General features: G+C 30.7%; 2 protein-coding genes and 1 pseudogene across 2 annotated transcripts; 1 reads left to right on the plus strand and 2 right to left on the minus strand.

The window, feature by feature from the left end:
- Positions 1–608: 608 nt before the first annotated feature.
- Positions 609–1,783, minus strand: LOC133034450 (uncharacterized). Its single transcript, XM_061109538.1, has 2 exons — positions 1,536–1,783; positions 609–1,402 (listed from the first exon to the last, which is right to left on the minus strand). The coding sequence occupies exons 1-2, from the start codon at positions 1,781–1,783 to the stop codon at positions 742–744; spliced, it is 909 nt and encodes a 302-aa protein (XP_060965521.1). The 3' UTR covers positions 609–741.
- Positions 1,784–2,014: 231 nt separating this feature from the next.
- On the minus strand, positions 2,015–2,956 carry LOC115703749 (protein ALP1-like). The gene is made up of 3 exons (XM_030630983.2): positions 2,873–2,956; positions 2,566–2,791; positions 2,015–2,463 (listed from the first exon to the last, which is right to left on the minus strand). Exons 1-3 carry the CDS (start codon positions 2,954–2,956, stop codon positions 2,015–2,017), a joined length of 759 nt encoding a protein of 252 aa, XP_030486843.2.
- A 4,171-nt stretch (positions 2,957–7,127) lies between these two features.
- LOC133035079 (putative vesicle-associated membrane protein 726) lies at positions 7,128–10,885 on the plus strand (annotated as a pseudogene).
- The last annotated feature ends 16,780 nt before the right edge of the window (positions 10,886–27,665 follow it).

The following is a 27,665-nucleotide window of genomic DNA, read 5'->3' on the forward strand; positions in this document are numbered from 1 at the left end:
GTACATGTGAGAAAATTTGTGGATTTTTGAAACAGGTCAAAGACCCAACACTAAAATCTGGCACACATTGGCTAAAAGGTCTCAAATGGAAGTTAAAGGGGAGACTACGGAAGTTTTTAAGTTTGGCTCATCTTTTTTTGGACAGTCGGTACTTTGGGCTCACAACATATCATAAACAACTCTTTTATAGCTCGTCTTTTTAGACCGACAATACTTTATTAAGCTCACAACAGATAACAAGCGGCTTTGTTACCATGTTAGAATTTGGGATAAGATGTATGAGGTTCCATCTCAAAACCAATTAACTATAATGGCACGTTTACTAAAGCGTAATCGTTATCGGAATAAATTAATGGGAGAAATGAAAGGGAATAAAATGTTATGAAATAAAAATAATTATTTTAACATGTTGTTTACTAAACTGTCCGGAAACGGAATCGGAATCACTTTATTTTGTTTACATCAATAAGGAAAGGTAATCGGAATGCTTTAAGTTGACCATATTACCCTTAATATAAAATTTATATTTTTTTTATTTATTAAATAAATTAATTTATATAATAATAAATAAATTCATAAATGATTACATAAAAAAATTAACATAATACTGCTAAAAAAAGTATCCTCATATTATTCAATTAAACAATATCTGACCAAACCATAAATAAAATCTCCACATGAAAATATTCTAATGTGAAACATAAAGATAAACAAAATCCCAAATATCTAGCAATTATAAAATTATGCATCATTTTGCAACATATTCAGGATATATAGCAGTTTCATCTCATCTGATATTGCATAAAACACTCGCATCAATGGAGGTTCTTTAGCCAATATGTTGGTTGCTTGAATACACTGCATTGGAGTTAGGCCATTAATCTTGCTTATTTCTGTGAATAAATTGGTTTGCATCTCAGCTACATCCTTATCAGATATTGCATCAATTAATCCTTGAAATTTCGGGACAATATTAGATATAGAATCTGCTAAGGCACCAACATTTGTAGAAATTTCATCCATAACCTTAGTTTTTTTATTCTTACCACGTTGTTGGTTACTAGTAGTACTCTCAGTAGATCTACGATGCATATTAGTTGATTGTTGAGTATGTGAGACACCATCAAATTCATCTATTTCTTCATCATCCTCACCGTCATCTATATTATCATCAACTCCAAATTTTACACCAGTTGCATCATTTTGGCGTATTTCTTCTTCATCATCATCAGCATTACCAGCATTTGTCCCAGTAGCTCGATCTCGTCCATATATTTCTGCTAGCTTGTTGTAATAAGGAAATGGTTTCCCATATAATCCACTTGCATCTTTTCGTTTCTGTACATTCACAAAAACACATATAATAAGTCCATGTTGTTGTAAATATAAATATATATAAATACTTGTATTATAAAAATTACTTTATATTTACCTTCACATACTCATCGAATGCACTTTTCTCACACAATAATAAAGAATGTTCATTGTCCCAACTAAAACCACTTAAAGATAATAATTCTGCCAAGCAAGAATACTTCCCCTTCAAATTTTTAATACGAGATTCAATATGAGGTGAGGCCTTCAACTTCGAGCCTGGTAATTTTTCCTCTAACATAATCTCCATTTGTTGCAAATATCCATTCTTAAATCCAGAATCAGCTCGCCATGTTGAATTTTGACTCAACTCTAGAAGACATTCAATCAATACACTGTCTTGTGTTGGTGTCCAATAATGTTTATTTTTACCTCTCCCTCTTTGATCTGCATTAGAGCTTGAACTCATCATATATATTCATATAATTTTTTTTAATATTAATAAAAAAGTATAAATTTTGAAACTTGAAAGAACACATAAATTAATACTTTGAAAATTAAACACAAAAAATTTGAACAAAAATAAACATATATATCAAATAAATATAGACATCTGTTCTTATTACATCAAATCATAATTGAAAAATGCACCAAAAAAAAAATACTAAAGTAGTAAAGGTTAACAACATATATACTTTAATCATCTAGTTCCCTGCCATGTATTCCACATTTCTTCTGCCAAATTTTGTCTCCAAGTAGTCCATAAATCTGAAGACTCGATACTATTAATATAATTATTATCTGTTGTGGGGTGATTTCTTTGTACACTATTCATCTCATTTTCTACTGGATCTATGCTCATTTCTCTTCTAATAAAATTATGTAGCATGCAACAAACAGATATTATACGCCGTTGTGTATTCATGTCATAAAAAGATGGACTTCTGAGAATAGCCCATCGCATTTTCAACAATCCAAAACAACGCTCAATAACATTCCTAGCACTTGAGTGCTTCATATTAAAGAACTCTTCTGCTGTGTTTGGAAGGTGTCCATCATTCCAATCATTAAGATGATATCGTGTTCCTCTAAAAGGTGCAAGAAAACCTTGACCATTGGTATAACCAGCATCAACTAAATAATAATAATCTATCAAACATAATAAATAAATGATGTTATAATTGAATGGAAAACTATATATATTGGTAGTCTAATCTCAAACACTGATAAGTTTTTTATAATTAACTTTACCATTAGGGACTCTCAAACCATTTCTCCTAGCTAAAGCATCTCTTAATACACGCCCATCGTGTGCTGAACCTTCCCAGCCTGGTAGAACATATATAAATTGCATGTCTTGTGAACAAACTCCTAAAACGTTAGTTGCAATCTCTCCTTTTCTTGTTCTATACCTTGGTTTGTCAGCTTCAGGTACACGCACTCTTATATATGTTCCATCTAATGCTCCCAGACAATTCTACACCAAATTAATTATACTTATTAAAAATTATTTAAAGTTAACAATTACTAACTATAATTTTAAATCCTCAATTCATACCTTAAACCACTTCCACCTTGGATCAATTGAGGTCGCTAATATTGGCTGAGGTGTTCTCCAAAATTCTTTTTGGCAGCGAATCATTGCTTTTAAACACTCATGAAAGTATTTGCTTATGGTTTTTCCTGATCTTTTGAAACTAAAACCAACAACTCGGTTCTTATGGTGGTGTGCTAAAATATATAGGAACATTGCTACCATCTCTTCGATAGAGACATTTCGTGTCTTTCTTAAATTTCCCCTAGTACTGAGTATGTGACATAACCTTTGAAATGTTTGTCTATCCATTCTTAATTGTGAAACACAATTGACATCACTTGCATACACTAAATCATGTAAGTTTTCTAACTGTTTGTAGACTCTCATTATAGATAATGGTCGATTGAGACGTCTTTTAGAATTTATTAATGCATAAGCACTCACAATAGCACACACTGCTAAAATAATATCTAAGATTACAATTAAATTCTGCACTACAATAATTATTTTTTGCTTTCTTGCTAAACTTAAACGAGCCATTGATCTACAAAAAAAAAAAAAAAACCAAAGTAAAAAAAAATAATTAAGAAACTAAATTATATGACAATATTGACATGACGAATAATATTTTTTCAATTATATATACATATGATCCGTAAACATATATATACATATAGCATATTTTTAATTCAGTGACTAATTATAACTATGTATATATATGATTCTTAAATTATACATATATTATATTATAAAGAAAAGGCTTCCCTTTTAAAAATAATAATATATATACTCTAATAATTATAAGAGAGTGGCATCTAAAGAATGTTAAAAGTAAATTATATTTTATTTTTGTTATTGAAAATAAATATTGATATGTTTTGAGTTTGTTGAATTTATTTGTGTATGTTTTAATATGGTAATTTAGATTGTATAATTATTTTATTAAAGGTACAGTATATGTTTCTAAAGAAAATAAGAACAGATTATTTGTCTTGGTTTTTTTTTTTTTATTGAAGCTTTTCATTGGATTTAAGTTTTATTATGTTTTTTTTTTTGTAGCAAAGTTTTATTATGTTATTGTGTTTTTGACTAGAATTTGTTTGGTAATTTACGCAGTGTAATTGTGTTTTCTGAGAATTTGTTATGCTACACCAAGCTTCTACCAGTTTTCAAAGGCATATATGTATCTTTAAAAAAAAAAACGACATATATGTATATATATATGGGTAGATAGAGAAGACCTATATATATAGGTTATGAAATATATATATATATTATGAAATATATCACAAGCGTGAGAAGTTGTGAGAATAATAGATTATGACTTTTCAATTATACATAAATAATATAAAATATAATAAATAATATAAAAATTAAAATTAAATATGATGATGGTGATTGAGTTGGACTATTCAATTGTACCAAAATATATATGTCAATGTCAGATTTATATTATAGAAGATGTTTTTCAATTAAAATAATAATAAAACATGATAATAAACATAAACCATCAATATATGCATCATACATGCATCATCAAAAATTATATATATATATATATATATATATAATGAATGATAAAGAATTAAAACTCACCTTGATGTTGATATGTGGCTGTTCCTCTCTCAGAAAAAAAAAGAAGAAGAAAATGGCTGCTGCAAAAAAAGAAACGAAAGAGAATAGAAAAGTGGTTTGTTTAGGGTTTAGGGTATATAATATATATAATAGGGTATATAATATTTGGTGGCAAAAGTGTCTTTTTGTTTTTAATAATAAAAAATAAATAAAAAACTAAAAAGTAGCATTACCCGTAATGGTTTATACCTGAAGAAATTGGGAGGAAAACTTCTCCCATTCTTTTCTCCTAATTTTATGCCTTTCCGTTAGAGTATTCCAACCATTAAATAAAGTAAACAAATGAAAATGAGTGATTACCATACCTATCACTCCCAATCCTGATTAGTAAACATGCCATAAGAGGAGTAATTTATTCATCTTATATATATGATAATTTATTTTCACACATTATGGCATTAGCCATATTGTAGAACTAATTCAAATACAAGCTCAAGTATTCTTTTCCAACTGGGCCGAGTCCCTCTCCAAGCCCCTTATTTATTCCTGGACTACAAAATTGAGTTGAATTGGGCCTATCATTTGGGAGTCACTAACAGTCCAAATATATGAGATTTACTATATTCGCATATTTGATATACATATATACTGTATACATGTTATCTGTATAATATATATTGGATAATTGGCAAACCATTGGCTCCTGTCAAGCTACCTATAGTGTTGACATAGGATAGGAAATGCTAAAGCAAGGAATATACGTTTATAAACATGCTGTATGTACTTTTGTTATCGCAAAGTGCAAACTAAACAACCGAAAAGATTTTCCGTAAAAAATAAAAGCCTTTGAAGTGCCTTTGTTGCTTTTAAAGAGAACAGTCAAGCCTTCCAGTGAAAAGAAAATCACTGTAGGCAATGATGATTTCATATTAGTGATAATGAAAAGAGTACGAATAGAGAGTACACACTTACTTGATGGTGGTGGGTATAGGCAAACTCGTAGCACTAGGGATCTAATTTTGTTTGCCTAAATTAATTAAATTATTAGCACGAACAAGAGGTGTGGTTGTTGCAAGTGATTCTCAAAATTAAAATCCAATATGAACAGAGAAACATAATTTATGTTTTGACTTTATTATTTTTTTCTCTCTATTCATATACATAAAAATGAAGAACACTATTATAAGTTATCCTCTATCTAAATATATATTTTTATATTGCCAGTACAGCTTTCAAATCCATGTCTCTCTACCTTCTTTTCTGCAAGTTTATGTGATCCACTAGTTTATTAAAACAGATTTTATATAGTGGTACCTAGTTTTATACACACTAAGATATATATTCAGGTGTGTCAAACTCTGGGCCAAATAAATCTTTATATTGAAGCACGTAAGTTTGCATAAAGTGATTTGTCCCCAGCATATATACATAAAAATAAAATGCATGCCCCGCCACACCATGATTGATTTTCATCAAGAGCACTTCGTTGTCGTTTTTCTATCATTTATTTATTTTCTTTTTTTTGCTTCTTTTCTTTTTGTGGAAACTTGTTAGGGTGGCCTTTGGAATATCGAATAGATCAGCTGACGTTTGCAAACCAAAATAAGTTATCTACTCTCATCAATTCGTTCAGGTGTTTCTTTCTTCTTTACTTTTTGCTTATTTTTTTTTTTACTCTTTCTCTTTTCTGTTTCTCACACATACCAGAGGAATTTGGCACTTATTTTCTTCTAATATTGTTTTTTTTTTTCTTTTGCTATTAATATGTAGTAACAAAATTAAAATGTCCTTAAAAAGCCCGGCCGACCCCAACTATGGTTATGAGTGGGTGGAGAGGAAGTGACCTAGCAAGTAGAATTATTATTACTAATTAATATAATTAGTTTTTGTTTCCTAAATTGATGAGTGGTAAGGTAAGTGGTAACCCATTTCCTTATTCTTTCATCATAATTTAAATTTTCTCCGATCTTGATTGTAAAAGTTTGATCTCGTTTTCATTTTAAAATAATAAAACAAAGATTTTACTTTACTAGCTCACATACTACTTTTGGCAAATGGGCTTCTGACATTATTCGAATATCTCTAACTTTTAGTTTGATATAACAAACTGAGAATTTGGCTTGTTCATTTCGTAAATAAGAATATATATAAATATATATCTTTATATATTAAAAGTGCCTATCTAATGGCAATTCTTGGTTTAACGTTTTGTTATTTTTTATTCCGTTAACTTTAACGGAGACCATCGTTTCCTTTAATTAATGTCATTCAAACCATATTGCGATTCCTCTCTCTTCTCTAACAAAACCATGCGATTTTCAATCCCAATAATTCTCCATCCCTGCTACTGTATCTTCTTTCTTCATCCCTGAAGCTGATTCAGATCGTCCTAGAATGCGTTACTCTAGCGAAGCCCTCATTCGTGCGGTCTTGTCCAGCGAAGCCCTCATTCAAAATTTTTAGGGCTTCATTCTCTTTTTCAGGTTGGATGAACAGAAAATTTGTAAGAGTTTGGTGATTATGCTTTTTTTTTTTCAATATATAACCACATTGAATTGCGGTACGACTCCGCAAACGCAAATCCTGCAGCTTTTTTTTTTTTTCTGCGATCTCAAATTCTTGTTTTTTAATTTGCCTGATTTTGATTTATCTTCGTTGTTTATAAGGTTAGGGTTTGTTTGTATTTTTGTTGTTGTTGGAGATGGGGCAACAGTCTTTGATTACAACTTCTTTGCTCGAGGTACTGTGGTTCTCGCTGAGCACACGGAGTTTACAGGAAATTTTACCAGCATCGCTTCTCAATGTCTACAGAAGCTTCCGGCTTCGAAAAATAAGTTTACTTAAAATTGTGACGGTCATACCTTCAATTACCTCGTCGAAAATGGCTTCAGTGAGTTCAATAATGTTATATGTATGATCTGAGTTGATATGTGAATTTTGTGTTTCTGAATTGAATCTTTTTATCCGAATCTGAATGTTTGTTTGTGTTATTATTATCAGATTTGGTTATTTGATTAGCTTTCTTTCTTTACAATCCATGCCTGATAATCTTTGATTTGGATATAAATATATATATATAAATTTATTTACGAAAGGTTCATTGGATTTCATACCAAACAATTGTTTTGTATTCTTTTGAATTGAATCAATGACATTGTATGATTCTTTCAGCACAATGTAAAGACAAATTATGGGGTATTATTTTTTTTTTTTTTAAAAAAAAATCTATTACAACAAACATATCTGCTAGCAATGAACGATTTGAGGGACCATCTTAGATAAATTAATTATGTTTAATCTTGAGAACGTGAAGCTTAGGAATAGCTTACCTTGAAAGGGTCTTTTAGAGCTAGCTTTGACAATTGGTGATTGTGCTAGCAATGAACCTATGTATCTGTACATGTCATAAGAAATGTGGGATTAATTCATTAGATTATTTATTGATTTTGTTTCCCAGATTTGTTTCTATAGTGGCTGTCAATTAATTGACAATCTTCATGCCTATTATATTATAAGACAGTTCTAATTTTTTACCATGTTGGTTTTTGCAGCCTATTGTGTAGTTGCAGCTGAATCTGCCAGTAGACAAATTCCTATTGCTTTCCTGAAAAGAGTTAATGAGGATTTTAACAAAAGATATGGTGGAGGAAAAGCAGCCACTGTTGTTGCTCATGGCCTTTACTAGGAGTTTGGGTATTAAAATTCATCCTTCTTCCTGAAAATGTAGCATTATGTTCTACCCAACATGCTAACTTTTCAATTAATTTTAGTTTTGCAGGTCCAAGCTGAAGGAGCATATGCAGTATTGTGTGGACCATCCTGAAGAGATCTAAAGTTAAGGCTCAAGTGTCTAAAGTTAAGGGTGTTATGATGGAAAATATTGAGAAGGTAATAAAACAGCTTCTTATCAATTTCATCTGACCTTAGAAAAAAGAGTGAATTGCAACCCACGAGGCACGTATAATATAAATTTATATATATATACATGTATATACATATATATAAATATTATAACAAACATAAATTACTTTTACTTTTATTAGTGCCTGAATGTAGTTCACATTGGAGCAGGTCTTGCAAATACATTGTGGTGGATGGCGACGCCCTCATTCCTATTATGTTGGTGATCAACCGGAAATAAAGAACTGTTTTGCATACGTAAAGGTTTGTTTATGTCTACCTGTTTATTGATAGTTTTAATAGCTAGAATAATCATCTTTGGATGCTGACCTGGAGTAGGTGAAGAACGCAATTAGTCATATTATTTTTATTGAAAATTATTAATCATTTACATTTCTATGATATCTTGGCTGCACCAAGGAAGGATTTTTGGGGGTCAAGACATATTCTATGCCTCACTTTAATAAAACCAAATTTTGCTTAAGAGTTTTACTTTTCTTTTATTACAAAAAATCTTTTTAAATTTTTCAATACTTGACTGATAATTCAGAGTTTCATTTGTTATTTTACCAAAATTTGTAGTTGTTTTTTTCCTCTTCTTAATCTTATGATTATTTAGATACATGATTCTAAGCATAGTAGCTACATGACATCACACTTTGCAAACATAAAGAAGTTGAAGGTATTAAATATTAGAAGTAGCACAATTATATAGCTCAACCTTTCTCCTTAGATTTTGGTGAAGATACAATAATCACATGTTTCGGTAATTTCATGATATGTTTGACATTTTATTTTATTTTTATAAAAAATAGTGGTGCACAACTGGCTGATGTCATGAAATTCATAATTTAGTCTGTTGCATACATAGAAATGTATTAATCTTACGAAGGTGCAGGGGTGCAGCTACTTGCACCCTTACTTTATTTTGTTTTATTACGAAGATTTCCAATAAATTTGACCTTTCTTTTTTAAGAATGCTTTATTCCTGTTTTGTTTTTAAATTTTTAGCATCTTTTAAGGAAGATTGGCTATTATATGTGTCTATGTGTCATGTGTATGGGGAGAAATGTGATGCCTAGATACTGATTGCTCCTCTTGTATTGAACTTTGATAATTTTATAGCTCATCTCATTAGTCCACAAAGCTGGTAGACAAATTTGATATGAGTCCTCTGATTTATTTTTGTTATTATTTAATAAAGTGATTGATTGGTAAGAGTATGCAGTATATTCTAAAATAGGGAATGGGCCGAATGGCAGGTTCGGGCATTCACCAGCCCATGTGAGTCCAATTGCTTGATTATCATTCTATTCTTTTAGGCTGGTCATCACAGAGTAAGGTTTTGTTTAGTTTCACTTTTCCCTTGTTTTGATTCTTAAAACTTGATTGAATCATTCGTGTATTACTTTGACATGATAAATCTTACTAGGCATTACAGTACTTACAAAATTGACAAGTTGCTTTATATTGAGTAAAATATTAATTTCTTTTCAATTTACATGGGCCAGCGTACCTTGTATGTTGATTGGTGTAAAAGTATGTACTCCATCCATTCTTACCAAGACCAATATAAGAGAATGGTTTAATTATTTGGGTCCCAGAGGCCTCACAGGTTAATTTTTTAAGTACCTCTGGATATCAGCATTGGATCTGCTACACTAAGCAAGCTTGCGAAGTTCATCAACATAAATTAGATTGTTGAATTTTATTTTTTCAGATTACTGTTAGTTTAACTTGACATTTTGCTCAAGATCAGGTTATTTAAACGTTTAAGCATAACCTATTAACATTCATTATGCATTTGCTTTTCTTTTGGAGTAAGTTTCCTTTGTCTTTCAATACTTGACTGATAATTCAGTTTTGTTCTTTAGATTCCAGGATGTTGAGGATGACTGCACAGAGGCCTTCAATATGGATAATCGTTACATTAAAGCATATTCCCGGTGAGCAACAACTAGAAAAGAATTTGGAAAACTTAAAGAATGTCTTGAGGGTATGTGAATATTGTAACCAAATTTAGTTTTTGGTTCTTGAAATCAAAATTATGGCATCTAATCTATTACGTATCATTGCAATATTGATCTCTCTTCATAAATGTTTCTTCGTTAATTTTTTTGGAAAATTTTATGTGTATTATTTATTCATGACTATAACCCTTGTACTCTTACATTACATGTTGTAGTGATGGTACTTTAATTGATGAAAACGTGACAGAGGTAATGAAGTATAGCATGGTTGACATTACTAATAGGAGCACTTGTTACGATTGCATGATTCTCTTTTATCACTCTTGATTAGCATTAATAAGCTATATTTATTTGTATCCACTTATAATTACATGACTTTTGAATACAATAATTAAATGTGTAGCCACTTGGGGATAGCTCAAGTGGCTGGGTGTGTGAGTGTGTGAGAGATGTATAGCAGGACGGATTGAAATCCATATTATAACATTTGAATAACAATGTGTATTATAGGTTTATATATACAATTATGACATTCTTAACAAGTTTACTTTTATAAAACATATTGTTTAATAAATAATTTACAATTTGATTTGTTACTGAATTCTTAAACAAAATTTACTAGAACTTAAATAAAACTTATATTTACGTGGCTCGCCACGTAACTTTCATCTAGTATATATATATATATATATAAATAATGCATGCTAGCTAGGAAGAGCGCAGTAATTGAATCGAATGTGAGAACCACTCAACTTTTCGTCGAAATAAAGTTTTGAGTGGCTCACCGTTGAGAAGATTATATATGACGAAACAACTTTAAGGTTTTATTGAAATTAATTCTAGTACATGTGCAATTTGACGAATTAGTAACACTATAGTGTGGGCTGAATTAGTTTGACTTTTCGTCGATGGAAAGAGAAAAACTATAACTTAATTAAGGTTCGCTTTGTAAACGTCGACAAAGAACCAAGGTTACGTGTCAAAACAAATGGTCCAAATACGGTGAGTTCTGGATCGATCTCACCATTTTATGGAAAAGTATTCTTTAGTGATATATATATATTTACGTGTGTATATATATATATATATTTGTTAGTTTGTTAGGTCGGATATTGCGATGCCAATCGATGAACCAAGCTTTAGAGTACTCTCACTCAAAGGGGTTCCTATATGTATTATCACCACAACTCTATATCCGAACATTACATATATAATATATTTATGAAAGGAAACACTCAAGACTATAATATAAGTTAACAAAACAGAGTTACTAATCAAAGTCTTCAATTAGGTAGAGGAAAATAATTACCCGAGCAAAGTTAAAGTTGGCATTATTTCTTTGTGTCACTTCAACTTCCATTGATGAGACCCCAAATCCAAATATCTTTGCCATGAACAACAGCAAAAAGTCTTCAAAATTCAATCAACCTCTCTATAAAACACAAACATGTCACGGTTGGAAATTGACCTGGCCTGGCTGGCCCTTTCTCAATACTTATTTAAGAAAGTTACTACCCCTGAAACAGAACCGGTTACAAGGTTCAAATAATATCTTTATTCTTTGCATTTTTAACCTTTAAAAATGTAAAGATACTTTTCTTAATCATTGGACTGCTATACGTAATGTCATCAAGAGCGAGAGCTAGCTACCACACAATTTTCATAATTGATTTATATATATATAAATAATATATATATATATATATATGAGAATTGTTGTTGGACAGTGGTGGTGTTATGATTGATAAGTGATAGTCTCTAAAAGTTATTTTCTTATATTATATAGAACTAAATATATACGTAAATATACTAATAGCAAATTAGTGGTATATTTCTTTATATATCAAATTGCTTAGCAACTACTCTATATAATTGGTTAATGGTCTTTATAATATTTATCAAAATACTAAATTGGACTAATTGCAACATTACAATGCACAAAAAGTGCTAGACACACTTTGAGTGTACTTTAAACATTTGTGTTATCTTTGGCTTATATTGAGTAATGGCTAACTTTTTTGAATGTTTATTGGTCTTACTTTAGTATTAAAACAGGACCAACACATGAACTCAAGTGTTTTCTTTTCCAAAGAGTTAGCTAGCTAGCTAGAATGTAGACATTCCTTCTATGCTAAATGTACGATAACATCTTTTAGGATTAACATATTTCCAACATGTTAATAAACATATATTGGCTATAATTATAAGAAGTTACGGTCGTAATAATAAAAGAGTAAAAATTCAATAAAACATGTAGTAAAATAAGAAAGATTGATATGATCGACTTTGTCATTAACACGAGAGCAAAAAATGCTATATAATTAATTATATATGTAGTGTTCAGACTTTATTTTATGATGTCAAATAATCTCTATTAGATTTCTATCTTACTAAATATGGATTTATTTTATTTGAGAGTTGTCATTTTTTTGTTATTGAGATTTTCTTTTATTAGTTTTTAATATTATCGTGAGAAATTAATCCACTTCTCTTTAACTTTTTTGTTTTGTAGATATTTTGTGGAACATTTTGATATGTTAATGAGTTGGCGTGTAGCTTTCAATGTTACAAGTAGACCAGCTTTCTGGTGTGCTGTTTGATGACGTTATAATATATAGCTTTCATGTCTAAATTTTCAAGGGCAGTTTGTCTCATGTTGCTCGCTTACATTAGCAGTTCATGGTTTGATAAGCATGACTTTCGGTTAAACGATGAGCTATCCTCGTTCGAGGAGGTTCCTGTGCAGTTTGCGGATATCTAAATCGTAAATTCATGTGTGATTCTAATCACTACGTCAAAAAAATATAAATTTACGACAACAAATTCATTCAAAATGATTAGTGGGAAAATTTTCTCTTTAATAATTGTTTTGTTAAAACTATTACAAAAGCTCCATTTTATGGCTATCAAAGTTGAATATGAAAATTTTTCCTTGGCTATTTTTTATGTCTAGCATTGTTAGACATGAAAAATATGTAGACGTGTCCAAAAAAATTAACTTCGCTGGATGTAAATCTTTTTTTTTTTTTGATAAATAATAAATTTTCATTGATTTTTCAACTTTATCATATTCCTCATTACAATCATACCAGAGCTTCTAAGAAAAATAGAATAAAACTCAAATAGAAACATAGGCAAAAACTCAAATTTTAGACACAAAGACCCCTGAACCAACTTTTGTTTATGTTATTCTATTTTTTGTTCACTTGACATGGTATGCTTACGTGAACAATATCGACACCACGTGGAGTTTAGCTCACCAAGGAGGACAAGTCAATACAACAGGGGTACCAGCACTCAAACGGGACAGCAAGTGACAGACCAGTCACCTCAAGGGTGCTGGCCGGCCCTACACTACTAGAAAAATCTGTAAGTCCATACATTGTACTAGATAAATTTTTCAAAGTCTTTTTGTGTTAGACATAATAGCCTGGGACATAAAAAGAGTATTTTTATAGTCCAACATTGTTAGACTAGAAAAATATATCTAGTCCAATAATGTTGGACTAAAAAAATATTTATATTCCAATATTGTTAAACTATAAAAATATTTCTAGATATTGGACTTAAAAAGCGGTCCCACAACATGAAACTTAATTGTTGGACTAAAAAAATATTTTTAGTCCAACAATGCTAGACTTGAAAAACGATCCCAAGCTAGGAACCCCTTTCTAGTCTTGGTAAGTTGGACTTGGAACAAGATTTTTTTTTATTTTTTTTCTAAATTAAATGTTGTAAAATCAATTTTGTTTCTTTATTTTTATATTAAATTATAAATAATTATTTATAGTATATAATACATTTTTTCCAACAAACTATTTATGATAAACTTAACTCAATTAATACACATAAAAAAGAGTGATATAAAAAAAAGAAAAAAACAAATTTTCAACTATCATAGATTTCTCAAAGTTTACAATATTTATTAAAGATATATATATATAACAAAATTAATAAATATTGTATTAGAGGAAAATGAGATATATTTAACTGATATTGTTTACTAAATATTTGTCATAAATATTATTTTTTCAAAAAAAAAAATAATAACTAATGATCCACAATGTGATAACTCTCCAAGTGTGAAAGCATATCTGCCGCCCAATCTTCCCTCATTTCGTACATCTTTCTTAAAGTAGTCACGTTAATTAGGCGACTGAACTAGGTTTTTTATTATCCTCATAACATAGTAGCCGCTCTACATTACTTAGTTGATGAGGACACTACAATAATTTATTATTTAAATAATTAAATTAATAATTCATTAAAATTTACATATATTTACTACGAGCTCCTTAATACTTATTAAGCTTTTTGGGATCTTCATACTCTTTCTCATTAAGTATGTGTCATATGCTTCCTTAATTGCTTTTAAAATGATAGGACAATTTGTTATGGGTGTATGAACAGGGTCCAAATAATATACGTGGTATGCCTAGGGTACCAATATAGCGCACACCCAATGCTTCCTATAAAAAAAAAATTATATATATTGAACATATATTATATTATTGATGGGTGTCGTATACCGTATCAAATTTACTATTTTTTAATTCCAATACTTTTAATTATTTCAGTATGAAAGCAAGTACACGTCGATATATCCCACAAGGACTATGATTAACTTATTATTCAGTATCAAACAGAAATTAAAAGGGAGTTTTGAGTTGTAATTAAATAGCATAAGAAGAAAATAAAAATAAATTATAATTGAGACTACGATATGCGAAACTAGTTAAAGGTTATTCTTCACCCTTGACAATCATTCTTAATTCTTATTAATGAAGGTAATTTCAATTTCAAACTATTAATCCCACAGATAAAGCTGAGGAATCAATTATCTCAATCTCTTTATTGTATGTAATCAAGGCGAAGCGCTCAATAATTAACTATTTTAACTAAGCAGTAAATCCACGAAGCATGCAATTTATTTAACTTAGATAAAGTTTTGAGATTTATAGAGATAGATTAATTTAGGCAAAAAATCAATGAAGCATATAATTCATTTAACCTAGGTTCTATTCTTCATCACAATTAAAAATTATAATTTATCGCAAACACTTAGAATCCTAGACTATTAGGTGAATAGTAATCCTAAGATGACGGTTGATTAAAGTAAAACTTAATTTAGTGGTCATCTAAACAAGAATAAAATAATAATCATAACATTGAACATAGAAGAATGAAAGCAATTTGATATATAATGGAAACTAGAAATTAACATTCAATAACGAAATTAAAAATTCATATCTCGGGTTTTGAAATAACCCTTAACTAAAAGAAAACTACTCAGAACTAGACATTATAACAAAAATCGTAATAATTAGTAAAAGTTTAAGGAGAAGAAAACAACTAGAATGAAGAACACTTCGAAGTTGCGATCTCTCTCTCTCTCTCTCTCTTCCTTGCTCTCTCTACAAGTTTCTCTCTCAAATTTGTAGCTTTAGGATGATAAAATTTACAGCCTAAAAGATCCTATTTATAGTACTAGAAAATATCTCACTAAAAAAGATAATTCATCTTTAAAAAAAATCGTAGTGCAGAAATTTGGCTTCTCGTCGTGGCCACGAAACGGCTCGCCGCGGTGACAGGGTCCTCGCCTCGACGAGCCATCTCGTGACCGCGGCGACGAGGCCTGATTCAAGATTTTTATTTTTTTTTCATATTTTTGCTCGCTTCCACCTTCGCTGTATCGACAACCCATGGGTTTTTACTCCTCATGGACTTCTAAAACTCTAGAAAAATATTGTTTTGGCACGTCATTCCATCCACTAACTTCACCTAGCATAAAAAACACCAAATCCATTACTTTTTACACATAAAAATCAATTTTCTTCCAAAACCCGAGTTATTCCAAAAATGACAAAAAATACTAAAATTATTAAGTAACAACATCCTTTAACTGTGAAGAAATCAAAAAATTTAGAGCCTAAAATGCTCTTATCAAATTCCCCCACACTTAAATGTTGCTAGTCCCTAAGCAAACACTAACTAAACTAACACAAGTAAATGACTCAATAAGAAAATAACATTAAACAATGGCTTTGTCGACAGTAAATTTAGTCTAAAAAATTATTCAAATAAATAATGCTATAAAGATTTTTAACTCCACATTCTTTAGAATTTCAACATAGAATAATAACTTTTCAAGCTTAATTTTTTTTTTTTTTGTGTCTGTGTGCGCTTAATTCAATCATTTCATTATAATATCCAAATCAAATCATGCATGTAACCATTAATACTCATCTCTAAATACATATGTATTTCAACGAAATTCCACTCCAGATGCTTAATTATCAAACTCATTCTCCACTAATCATATCACACATAATTTAAAGATCAATAGGACTTTATAGGCTCATAATGATGGGCTAGAGGTTAAGGTGGGTAAGAAGGTTGTTTTTAAGCTCAAATCACACCATAGCATATGCATATATCTTCCTCTCCAAGTATTCACATTTGTATTCCTCACTCATTCCCTTGAATAATTCAATCTTGCACTCTTTTTATTTCAACTTAAACTTATTAATTCTCCCACAATTATATTGTTGCAAGTATTTATTTTAGGGGAATTGCTTTTCAATTTTGTTTTCTTAACTCATACATAACCAAATATTATTTTTTAACAACATCCACACCCCTTTAGAAATACAAAAATCAGTGATATACTATGGCATGAAAAAGGATGAATAAGGTAAAAAAAATTTAGGCTCAAAGGTTATTGTATATGGTCTAAAGAAAAATAAGATTTTAACATTTAGGCTCAAATTGGATAACACTAGGGAATTGACAAATGGGGAAGGCTTGAAAGGTTCAATCGATCCAACAAAATCACCTAAATCATATCTCAAAATCATGTATAATGTATTGATTTTGCCTCAAATGATTATAAAATAAGTTCTAGAGTGGTTGAGATGAGAAATTAAGAATTACACATGCACTTATCTTTTCAAATATTAGCAAAGTTGATAATTCAATTATCATAAAAAATTAAAAAAAGGAATCATTATATAAAAAATATAAATTGACACTTTATTTACATAAATACCTCCATAAGTGTGGACAATATTTATACCTTTTATGTGATTTTAATTACTAAAATACCTCTTACATTATCACTTACACAATCAGACGTTGGTTGCAGGATGGTGGCTGTGTGGTTGCGCGATGGTTACAACAGGTGAAGGTTTCAATAAGACAATAGTTGTAGGGTGGTTGCTGAGTGGTTGGCCAAAGGTTGTATCAGACGAAGGTTTCAATCAGACAAAGATTGTTGGGTGGTTGACGGAAGGTTGCATTAGACGATCGAAGGTTTTAATCAGATAAAATAACTGTTAGCAAAATATTTATGCAACTGTAATGTAACTGTTATGAATCATTAAAAATTAGAACAGTGATTCCACGTACGTAACTCTATCTACATGTCTCTTTATGATTTAATATGAACAAATTCACCATTTAAAATTTAGAAAACAACAAAAATCCACTAGGATAAATATTTTACTATAGTATTGATGTAATTTTTTTTGGATTACACTTGAGTTGAATTTTTTGGGAACTCCAGTTCAATTTTTTGAGATTTGCATTTCATGGATCTTAAAATTGTAGTCAGGACATTAGTTTTATGCAAATTAAACTAGATTTTCAGTTGAATTTTAGTTTCGTAGTAGTTTTTCTACACTTTTTCATGAATTTAAAACAGCCCCTATTTTGATTGATTCTGATCGTCTTCTCAGGTGAAGTTGCAGGAATTAATGGTGGTTCTCTTTCTGGTTGAATTTTTGTTTCAGTTGCGTTGGGTTGCTGCGTGGTTATGCGATGGTTGCCCAGGAAGCATGGATCCTAGGTTGAAGGTGTGTGTAAGTGGTATTTATGTAATTTTTTTTATTTAAGTTGTATATTTGTTTATTTGGCCAACTGAAAGAATTTTTGTAATATTGTTACTTTTTTAGTTAAAACTCAAAAAAGCCATAAAAAACTAAGCTTGAGCAATCATTAACCATAGTTAAGCACACAATTCATTAGAAATTTATCATCTTCCTAGCATTGTTTTTAGATCAATTAAAAGTCTCATCATTGACTCATTACCGCCAATTAAATCCATTGCTCAAATCCATCACATAAATAGTCATAATAAAAAATAACTACTACATAAAACCAAAAAAAAAACGAAACATGAAAGCAATAAGAAAAGACATCAAAATAAATTCGACATAAAAAAGCAAAATATAAAGTAAACTGCGAGGTACACCCCCCCCCCCCCCCCCCACACACACATAAACATGACATTGTCCCCAATGGAACTTATTGGAAAAATAAATTAATAAAAATACGTTAAAAAAAGTAAAGAAAAAAAACTCCCTGAACAACGCTTCCGATCACTCCATGGCATCTCCATGTTCATCTCTCATGTCATGTGTTGCCTCATCATTAGTCCCCTGAGTTGCATACGGGTTGTACTATCCATTGTGGTACTGGCTGGAGATAAATCGTCATGTCAACCCCCAAAGTGCATGGCATTCATCCTAGCACAGGCATCCTGGTACATTACCCACTCTTGCATCTCTAGTCAGTGTTGCCTCATGTCTTCAGTAACAGAGGCCAATTTATTCTCTATTCGCTCAAGGCGTTGTGGCGTAATCATTTGACTAGGTTCCTCTTCCTTTGGTGGCTTTTCCCTAGATGAGGATGCTAATGTCTTCTTTGTTTTTGGATCCATAAGTTGAGCCACTACATTTTTGTCAAAAATGTGCTAGATTGCAGACTTTGTTTTGAAGTAGAGTATTGTACCCCAGCTTTAGCACACAGCGATGTAATTAGATTCATATGAGCAAATCCCTTTCTGATGTTTCGAACATTATCCATAATCGAGTGTTGGATGATACTGCCCACATCAATGGACTTCTTATGAAGAATGGCATATAGGAGTTTGGCCATTGTGGTGTCAAAAGTAAAAAAAATGTTTTGTTGGGAGTAACTTAGCTCCAATAAACTGGAGCCAAACACGACCTTCACACTCCATGTCACTCTGATGAAAGTACCGTAATTTCCCATCTTCAGTTTGAACCCATTGAGCGATCGATTTGCAAAGGCTTTTGATGATAAGATCATAATCAGGCTCTTGAACTATCTTCGCATAATCATCATCCTCAATGTCTTTGAGGCCATAGAACTTGTTGATCTCCCAGCTTGAAAAAGATACCTGTTTGCCCTGAACTTTTACTTCATGGTTAACATGGTTGACAACATTGGCATAAAACTCCATGACCACGGGAATAACTGCAGCATCGGGTTGAGTACAAAATTTAAACCAATCTCGATCACTAATAATTGTTGTAAATTGGAAGAAGGAAGTTGAAAGATTGTCATAATCAAATCCTCGTTCTGCATTCATCTTCCTATCCCGAGCGATGGCATTCTGATAGCTTTTAAAATCCTCTTCTGAATTGAAAATACTAGCATCATAGGAGGGTTGGGAAGATGATGACCTTTTATCTTTTCTACTTCGCTTCAATATCATGGAATGGTTTAATTTCAGTATTTCTTTCAACAATACACCCTAAACAAAGACTTACACAACCCCAATAATAACTCTCAAGGCTTTCCAACTAAAATTCACTCCCAAATTCCAACCAAATTTTGTTGAGGCTTTTTATCGAACACTCGATGCGCACAAAAATCCAAAAATTTGACTATAATGTTCTTGCACACTAAACTTTTCCCAATTGTGGCAAACATCCAATATTCACATATAATCACTCTATAATCTTCAATTGAACCAAACTCAAACAAAAATTGAACCCCTAATTGTTGGGCTTTGTGCCCTAAATAAAAATATAATTTAACATGAGAGGTTATATTTAAGAATGCACTGTTAAAGTTTCAATTCGTGATCTAAGTAGTATTTTTTTATTAAAAAATTTCTTAGTAACTCTTATGTATATATGCCATGATATTGTTAATATTATTTTTCACATTCTCATGCATGCAATTCAAAGAAAACAAAGACATGTTGTTTGTAGATGGAGCCAATTAGGGAAGAACTATATTTGGTGAGGACAAATTTGTCAGAAAAATAATCTTTTGATGTTGTAGGGAGAACTATCGATAGCGGTTATTAACTAAATTATAAATAATTGTTCTAGCATTTCTGTTATATAACAAAGTTGTAACAAAAGTAAGAAAGTACACCGTAATAAATATTTTTTTATGAACAAATTTTTAATAAGTGTGTGTAATTCTTTAGTTTAATTTAGCCGTGTATGTTAATCTAAATTCTTATTTGAGTTTAATATTTTGTAATTCATGAATGATAATTTCTACTAATTTTGTTTTATTACTTATGTCTCTTCGTTATATATATACATTAATAAATACATAAATAAAAACTAATATATCTATTAATTTCAATTTTTATTATTATAAAAGGAGAAAAAGTAAAATAACTATTACTAAATTATGTATCAATCCTTAATAATTTTTTTAAATAAATTAATAATGTCAAACTTAAATATTTAAATTAATTTGTTGTGATCATGAATTTATTTTGCAAGATGTACTAACACTAAATTAAAAATATTTATAACAACAAAATTTATTATATAAATTTTATTTGAATTTAAATTTTAAAATATTATAAATATCAATTAAGATATCTACTGTAAGATTTTTTTTTTTTTTTTTGATGAATTAAGAAAGTGTATTAGCTCACAAACTTGTTACATCCTAAAAGCACCCAATTTCGGGCCTAAATTATGTAACTACACATTTGTATTCTGTACAATATGAAAATTATAATGCTGAATTACAAGGTAAAAAACCAAGCTTTATCATCATTCTTAATATTTTTTGGCCAAAATAATTCAACTCTTAGAATAACTCCAGCCTTGATTTCTTTACACACATAAGATGTATTTTGTAGCTCTTTGTCCCAAAGACATCTATTCCTCATTCCGCAAAGATGGTAAACTAGACTTGCCATAGCAGCAGCAAGAACCAGTTTCCTAAAGCTGCTCAATTTTGCTCTTCCAATCCATCGAACAAGACCAGACAGAGAGATACTTCCAGCATTCCAATGAAGCCAGTCTTTAATATTTTGCAAGCACTGCTGGATATTGCACATTCGAAAAATAAGTGTAGCAGATTCACTATGTGAGCTGCACAACAGACAGTCTGATCATTTATAATCCCCATCATGAATAACCTATCTCTTATTTTAAATTTTTATTGTATAGCCAACAAAAACAAGAAACTGTGCTTTGGTGTGTTAATCTCCCCCATACCTATTTACTCCAGTGAGCCTTTGTTTGGCATGGACAGAACAGCTTGTATCCATGAGATACATTGTATTTTTTCTGCAGAACCATGTTGCCATTCAGAGTAGCTTTAGATTAGTCGTTGAGCTTAACTAGACAACCCCAATACCAGCTAACTTGACTTGTCACTTTGTAATTCCACTAGTCCTCATTCTGTAGATAGACATTATTGATCCATCTCAACCACAGACTATCTTCTTTGTTTGCCATAACCATATGTATTTCCCTATTGCAGCCTTGTTCTAAGCTGTAATTTTTTTGAAACCTATACCTCCAGCTGACTTAGGCTGACTGATATCTTCCCATGCAATAGCCCTTGGCCCTTAATATACTACTTGACCCTTCCATAGATAATTCCTGCAAATAGCCTCTATGTTCTGAATCACTTTCTTTGGCAAAATGATGATTTGACTCCAATAGGCATGGAAGGACATCAACACTAAGTTGATGAGTACAACCCTGCCAGTAAATGATAGGTTTTTAGAGCTCCAAACCTTGATCGTGACTGTCATTTTGTCAGCCGAAATAGCACACTCTTTCCCTAAAATTCTCTTTGGGCATATAGGTATCCCAAGGTAGGTAAATAGCATCTGTTGAACAGAAAAACTAGAGGCCGCAACAATCCTGTCAAGTTCAGTCCTAGACATGTTACTGATATATATGGCGGATTTGGATGGATTAGGCTGCAAACTAGAAGTTAATGAGAATAATTTAAGGCCTTGCAATATGTAATAAGCACTTTTGAAATCTCCATTGCAAAACAAGAGCACATCATCTACAAAGGCAAGATGATTGAGCTTGATTCCAACACATCTGTCATGGAATTTAAAGCCTTGTTTCTCTCCAATTTTCCCCATTATTCTTGAGAGATATTTCATGCCTAAAATAAAGAGCAAAGGGGACATGGGATCCCCTTACCTAAGGCCCCTTTTAGATTCAAAAAATTCATGTAAAGCTCCATTGAACATAAGTGAGAATTTAGGAGTGCGAACACAATTCATCACCAGATTAATGAAAGCACTAAGAAATTATAAGCCATGAAGCATTTCTTCAATGAAATCCCACTCAATAGTGTCATAAGCTTTTTGAAGGTCGAGCTTAATCATGCAACTAGCTTTGTTAGACTTCTTACTATAGTGTCTAACTAGATCTTAGCATATCATAATGTTATGTCCAATAAATCTCCCTTTGATGAATCCCCCTGGTTCTGAGAGACTAAACCAGGTAAAATAGCCTTGATTCTAGAACACAAAAGCTTAGTTGCAACTTTGTAAACAACATTAGAACAAGCTATTAGTCTAAAATTCTAAACAATATTAGGACATTTTATTTTAGGCACTATAGTTAATACCGTGGAATTTATTTCTTTGAGTATTTTACTTGTTTCTAAAAAGGATGCACAACAAAACTTCAAGATGTTCATCCGAGCTAATGAGCAATGTAACAGTGCACTTGCTCAGGTTATGAACTCGACTCCCCCAATTCTTCATTCTGCTTCTGTACTTCGTAACCTGGAGAACTCTTTTAAATGTTCTAGTAAGGGTAGCAAAGTAAAAATTGAGCTGGAAGACATAGAGGAGGAAGTGAACTTATGGAAGCCTTCTATTGTATGTTATGTTCTGGGATCGAACCCCCCATTGCATATCTTAGAGGGTTTTACAAAGAGAATCTGGAAAGATAAAGTGGATAAGGTTCGAATGCTTGCCTATAGTATTTTCAATATCAGGTTTAACTCTATTGATGATAGAGACTCTGTCTTGAATGGAAGTTACATCTTCTTCAACAGGCGACCTGTTATTATGAAGTCATGGGACCCTAATACAAATTTTAAGAAGAAGGATGTCAAGGTCATTCCAATATGGATACAACTTGAAGATCTTGATCTCAAATACTGCCGGCAGAAATCCCTATTCAAGATAGTAGGTCAATTGGGCAATCCCATCATGGTTGATGATCTTTCACCAAAGAAAGAGATAGACTTAACTACACTTGAATCCTGGTTGAAGCTAAGATGAATCAGGAGTTTCCATGTATGTTGGAATTTGAAAATGAATTCGGATCGAACACTCATGTGGGAGTTAAGTATGAATGGAAGCCAACAACATGCTCTACTTGTTCTGGTATGGGACATTTGGTTGCTGATTATAAGAAGAATTCAAAACCCAAGCAAGAATGGATTATTAAAGAAGACAAAAGGAAGACTACCGATGTGGTACTAATTAATGATGAGGGTTTCTAGAAGGTCACAAAAGGAAAGAAAGTAATGGAACAGGAGTGTTGGGTTTTATGCCCTAAATAAAACTCATTTCAATATAATCAGATTTACTTCTTAATATAGATCAGAAATAACATTTAATGTTGCATGGTTCACATGATTTATTTCATGATTATATGTACATAATGTATAAATTCATCTGAAACCCTTTTCACATACTTGATCCTGTTTATTGTGCCGTCAACACATTGGAAAGTAAACATGACTATGTGAATAAAGTTTCCTAGATTTATCAGACATAGGGTTTTACTGATACGATAATCTACAACAGAGTTTACTTGCATTTGGAGAAGTGCTATGTTCTTTCCAGAGCATTGGTTAAAGTAAAGCTAAGGTTGGATGCATGGAGTATGCATCGGAAGGGACCGATATTGAACTTTGACTTAGATTTATTAAACTTACCGTAAAATCTATTCAAGTCAATATCGCCTAGTTGATCTTAGATCAAATGTTCTTAATCCTGTTATGATTAGGCTCAATCTTGAAAGGCTATTCGTGTTCTTTGATTTGTTAGTTAAGCCTACTTTTAGGTCAGGGTGATACGTACATTTTGGGAACACGGTAGTGCAATTGAGTGGGAGTGCTATCATAAACATGGAATCTATAGCTTCTATCTGGCGAATAGTAAGCAAAGGATGATCTCCTTCGAGCTTGACCAAACGAACATAAATGGTGGAGTACTCATTTCACATAAGCTGAAATATCATTTATACGGAGTCAAGTGTTTTAAGGAATAAATACATTGTAGGGTGTAACGGTAATCTAATCCCTTTACAGTGTAGATCATTCATATAGAGGATCATTGATCACATTAGGATTATAACAATGGATAACTAATGATGTGTCTATATGGTGGAACATATAGAGCATTCTATATACTGAGAGTGCAATTCTAAGTTCTATGCGTGGATTCAACGAAGAATTAATAAGTTAGTGAATTTTAGTGCTAAATTCTTGATCTACTTATTGGAAGCTCGGTTATATAGACCCATGGTCCCCCCACTAGTTGAGATAATATTGCTTATAAGACTCATGTAATTGGTTTTGATTAATCAATTATAATTCTCAAATTAGACTATGTCTATTTGTGAATTTTTCACTAAGTAAGGGCGAAATTGTAAAGAAAGAGTTTATAGGGGCATATTTGTTAATTATGATACTTTGTATGGTTCAATTAATAAATATGATAAATGACAATATTATTTAATAATTATTTATAGTTATTAAATAGTTAGAATTGACATTTAAATGGTTGAATTAGAAAATTGGCGTTTTTGAGAAAATCATATGCAGAAAAGGTAAAACTGCAAAATTGCAAAAAGTGAGGCCCAAATCCACTAGTATAGGGCCAGCCACTTTTGTAGGAAATTTAAACTGATATTTTCATTATTTTAATGCCAAATAATTCAAACCTAACCCTAGTGGAATACTATAAATAGATAGTGAAGGCTTCAGGAAAATTACACTAAATTTTCTACACTTCTGATTCAAAAAAAACCTGAGCCTTTCTCTCTCGCTATCTTTAGCTGCCACTTCTTCTTTCTCTTCCCTCTTGAATTTCGAAATCCTTAGTGTATGAGTAGTGCCCACACACAGCAAGTGATACCTCAATCATAGTGAGGAAGATCGTGAAGAAAGATCATCAGCAAAAGAGTTTCAGCATCAAAGATTCAGAGAAAGAGATCCAGGTTCAGATATTGATAATGCTCTGCTACAGAAAGGAATCAAGGGCTAGATATCTGAACGGAAGGAGTCATTATGTTCCGCTGCACCCAATGTAAGGTTTCCTAAACTTTATATGTGTTTATTTCATCGTTTTAGAAAGTTCATATTTAGGGTGTTAATCAACATACTTGTGAGTAGATCTAAGATCCTGGTAAAATAATTTCCAACAACTGGCCTCAGAGCCATGGTAATTGATTTACTTGCAAGAAATTTGGACTTTAAAACGATTATTTGTATGTTCTTTGGATGGTATCATGTTGTATTGAGTGTTATTTGATGATTGATTGATGTTTATAAATTTTCGTGAAAAATAATTGCGATTTTGTTTCTGGAATTATTTTTATTGGATAGTATGGGAAAAATTAAGCAAGTTAGCCTTTTACAGAACTCAATTTCGATTTTATTTGAATTAGTTATGAATTTTTGAAGATTTTAAAAAAATCGGAAATTTGTCTTGAAATTTTCCTGCGATCGCGAAACTGTCCGTACAGTTCACAATTTTTTTGTTTTTCTTCGATTTTTCATGCTTTTTCATGGAATTAACTTCCGATTTTTGGTATAGTTTTGTATTTATACTATTACTATTCCTAATTCAATTCTAATTATCTTTTTGAATTAATTTAATATTTTTTAAATTTAATTCAAGATATTAGTGTAATTTGAATTTGAATAGAATTAGTATCTATCTTCTTGCTTAAAAATCTATCTTATTTTAAAATTTGATTATATCTTATCTTATTTTAAATTTAAAAATAAGATATTTATAATCATGTAATTTTTAAATGATATAAGATATTTTGCTAATTTTTAAAATTTTGTTATTTTATTTATTTAAATTACATTTAAAATTTGAAAAAGATATTTATTTATCTTTTCTAATTTTTTATTTAATTTTTATTTATAAAATAACATTTAAAATTTAAAAGTAGTTAGCAAATTTTTGAAATGATATTTAGGTTGGTTGAAACCTAATTTTTCAAAAATTGTAGGTTTAATTTTAAATTTAAATTTTTTAAAAATTTCGAATTTTTCAAATTTTTTTTAAATTTTTCGAATTTTTTTTATTAATTAATTAATTATTTTCGAAATTAATAATTTAATTTAAAATTAAATAAATCCTACATCCAACTATCCAGCTAACCTTGTTGCAGGAGTATGTGTTTTAGCTTGTGTGTAAGTTTTCAAAACCTATTATTACTTGATTGCAAATAGCCATGGTTACTTTTTTGCCAGATCTAATGATCTGATGGCTCCCTTGGTCAAGTTAATAATTTGTAACAGGTATATTTACAATCTTCTTTCATCTGTGTATGACCTAGCAACATGATAGGACCCATCCAAAGTGTGCCTGTGTGAGCCTATGTGTTTAATTTCATTGTAGATGCATATAGGTTCTTGTTGCTAAAATAAATTATCATAGTTTTTGATAGAATTTATTTAGGCCCATTTAGTTTTTGGGCCTATTCAATTAATAACAATTGTTCTTATTAAGGTTAAATTCCTCACTTTTGGGCCTTGTGTGAGAGTTGGGAGCCATAGTAGTGGGTACGACATACTGAACCCAACACCCCCTCACATGAACCACCCCAATTGTGAAGGCCCATTTGCCTGATTTGAACAACTGTACTAGGTTAATTAAACTAGTTTAACCTAATAAAATTGATTAGCAACATAATTAATTTCATTTATTTTGAAATTAATTTAAGAAAATTATAGTTTAAAGAATTTTTTATTCTAAGCTAAACTATATGTATTTTCTTGTATTTAATTAAATATAGAATTATAACCATCTTGATTCTTTCTGGAGCTTAATTTAAATTTTTCATTAAATATTCCTATTTAAGTTGATATTTAGTTATCTACAACTAACCAACTTAAATCTGAATATCTTTTGAATTTCAAATTTCAAAATTAAGTTGAGGAATTTTAAGTATTGGTTATTAAGATTCTTTAGATATTTTTTAAGTTAATATCTTTTCGAAAATTAACATAAAATGGAATATTTTAGATATTTTTTAGGTTAATATCTTTTCGAATATTAACTTAAAATGGAA

Source organism: Cannabis sativa, chromosome 2 (assembly GCF_029168945.1).
Source record: "Cannabis sativa cultivar Pink pepper isolate KNU-18-1 chromosome 2, ASM2916894v1, whole genome shotgun sequence".
NCBI lineage: Eukaryota > Viridiplantae > Streptophyta > Magnoliopsida > Rosales > Cannabaceae > Cannabis > Cannabis sativa.

What these genes read in the sequence shown, in the direction of transcription:
- LOC133034450 (XM_061109538.1), bottom strand. Translation starts at nt 1,783, where the DNA reads ATGAGTTCAAGCTCTAATGCAGATCAAAGAGGGAGAGGTAAAAATAAA. An exon ending in ATTAAAAATTTGAAGGGGAA is followed by an intron (nt 1,403 to 1,535) that starts GTATTCTTGCTT and finishes TTATAATACAAG; the next exon opens with TATTTATATATATTTATATT.
- LOC115703749 (XM_030630983.2), bottom strand. Translation starts at nt 2,956, where the DNA reads ATGATTCGCTGCCAAAAAGAATTTTGGAGAACACCTCAGCCAATATTA. An exon ending in CAAGGTGGAAGTGGTTTAAG is followed by an intron (nt 2,792 to 2,872) that starts GTATGAATTGAG and finishes AATTTGGTGTAG; the next exon opens with AATTGTCTGGGAGCATTAGA. An exon ending in TGGTTTGAGAGTCCCTAATG is followed by an intron (nt 2,464 to 2,565) that starts GTAAAGTTAATT and finishes TATGTTTGATAG; the next exon opens with ATTATTATTATTTAGTTGAT.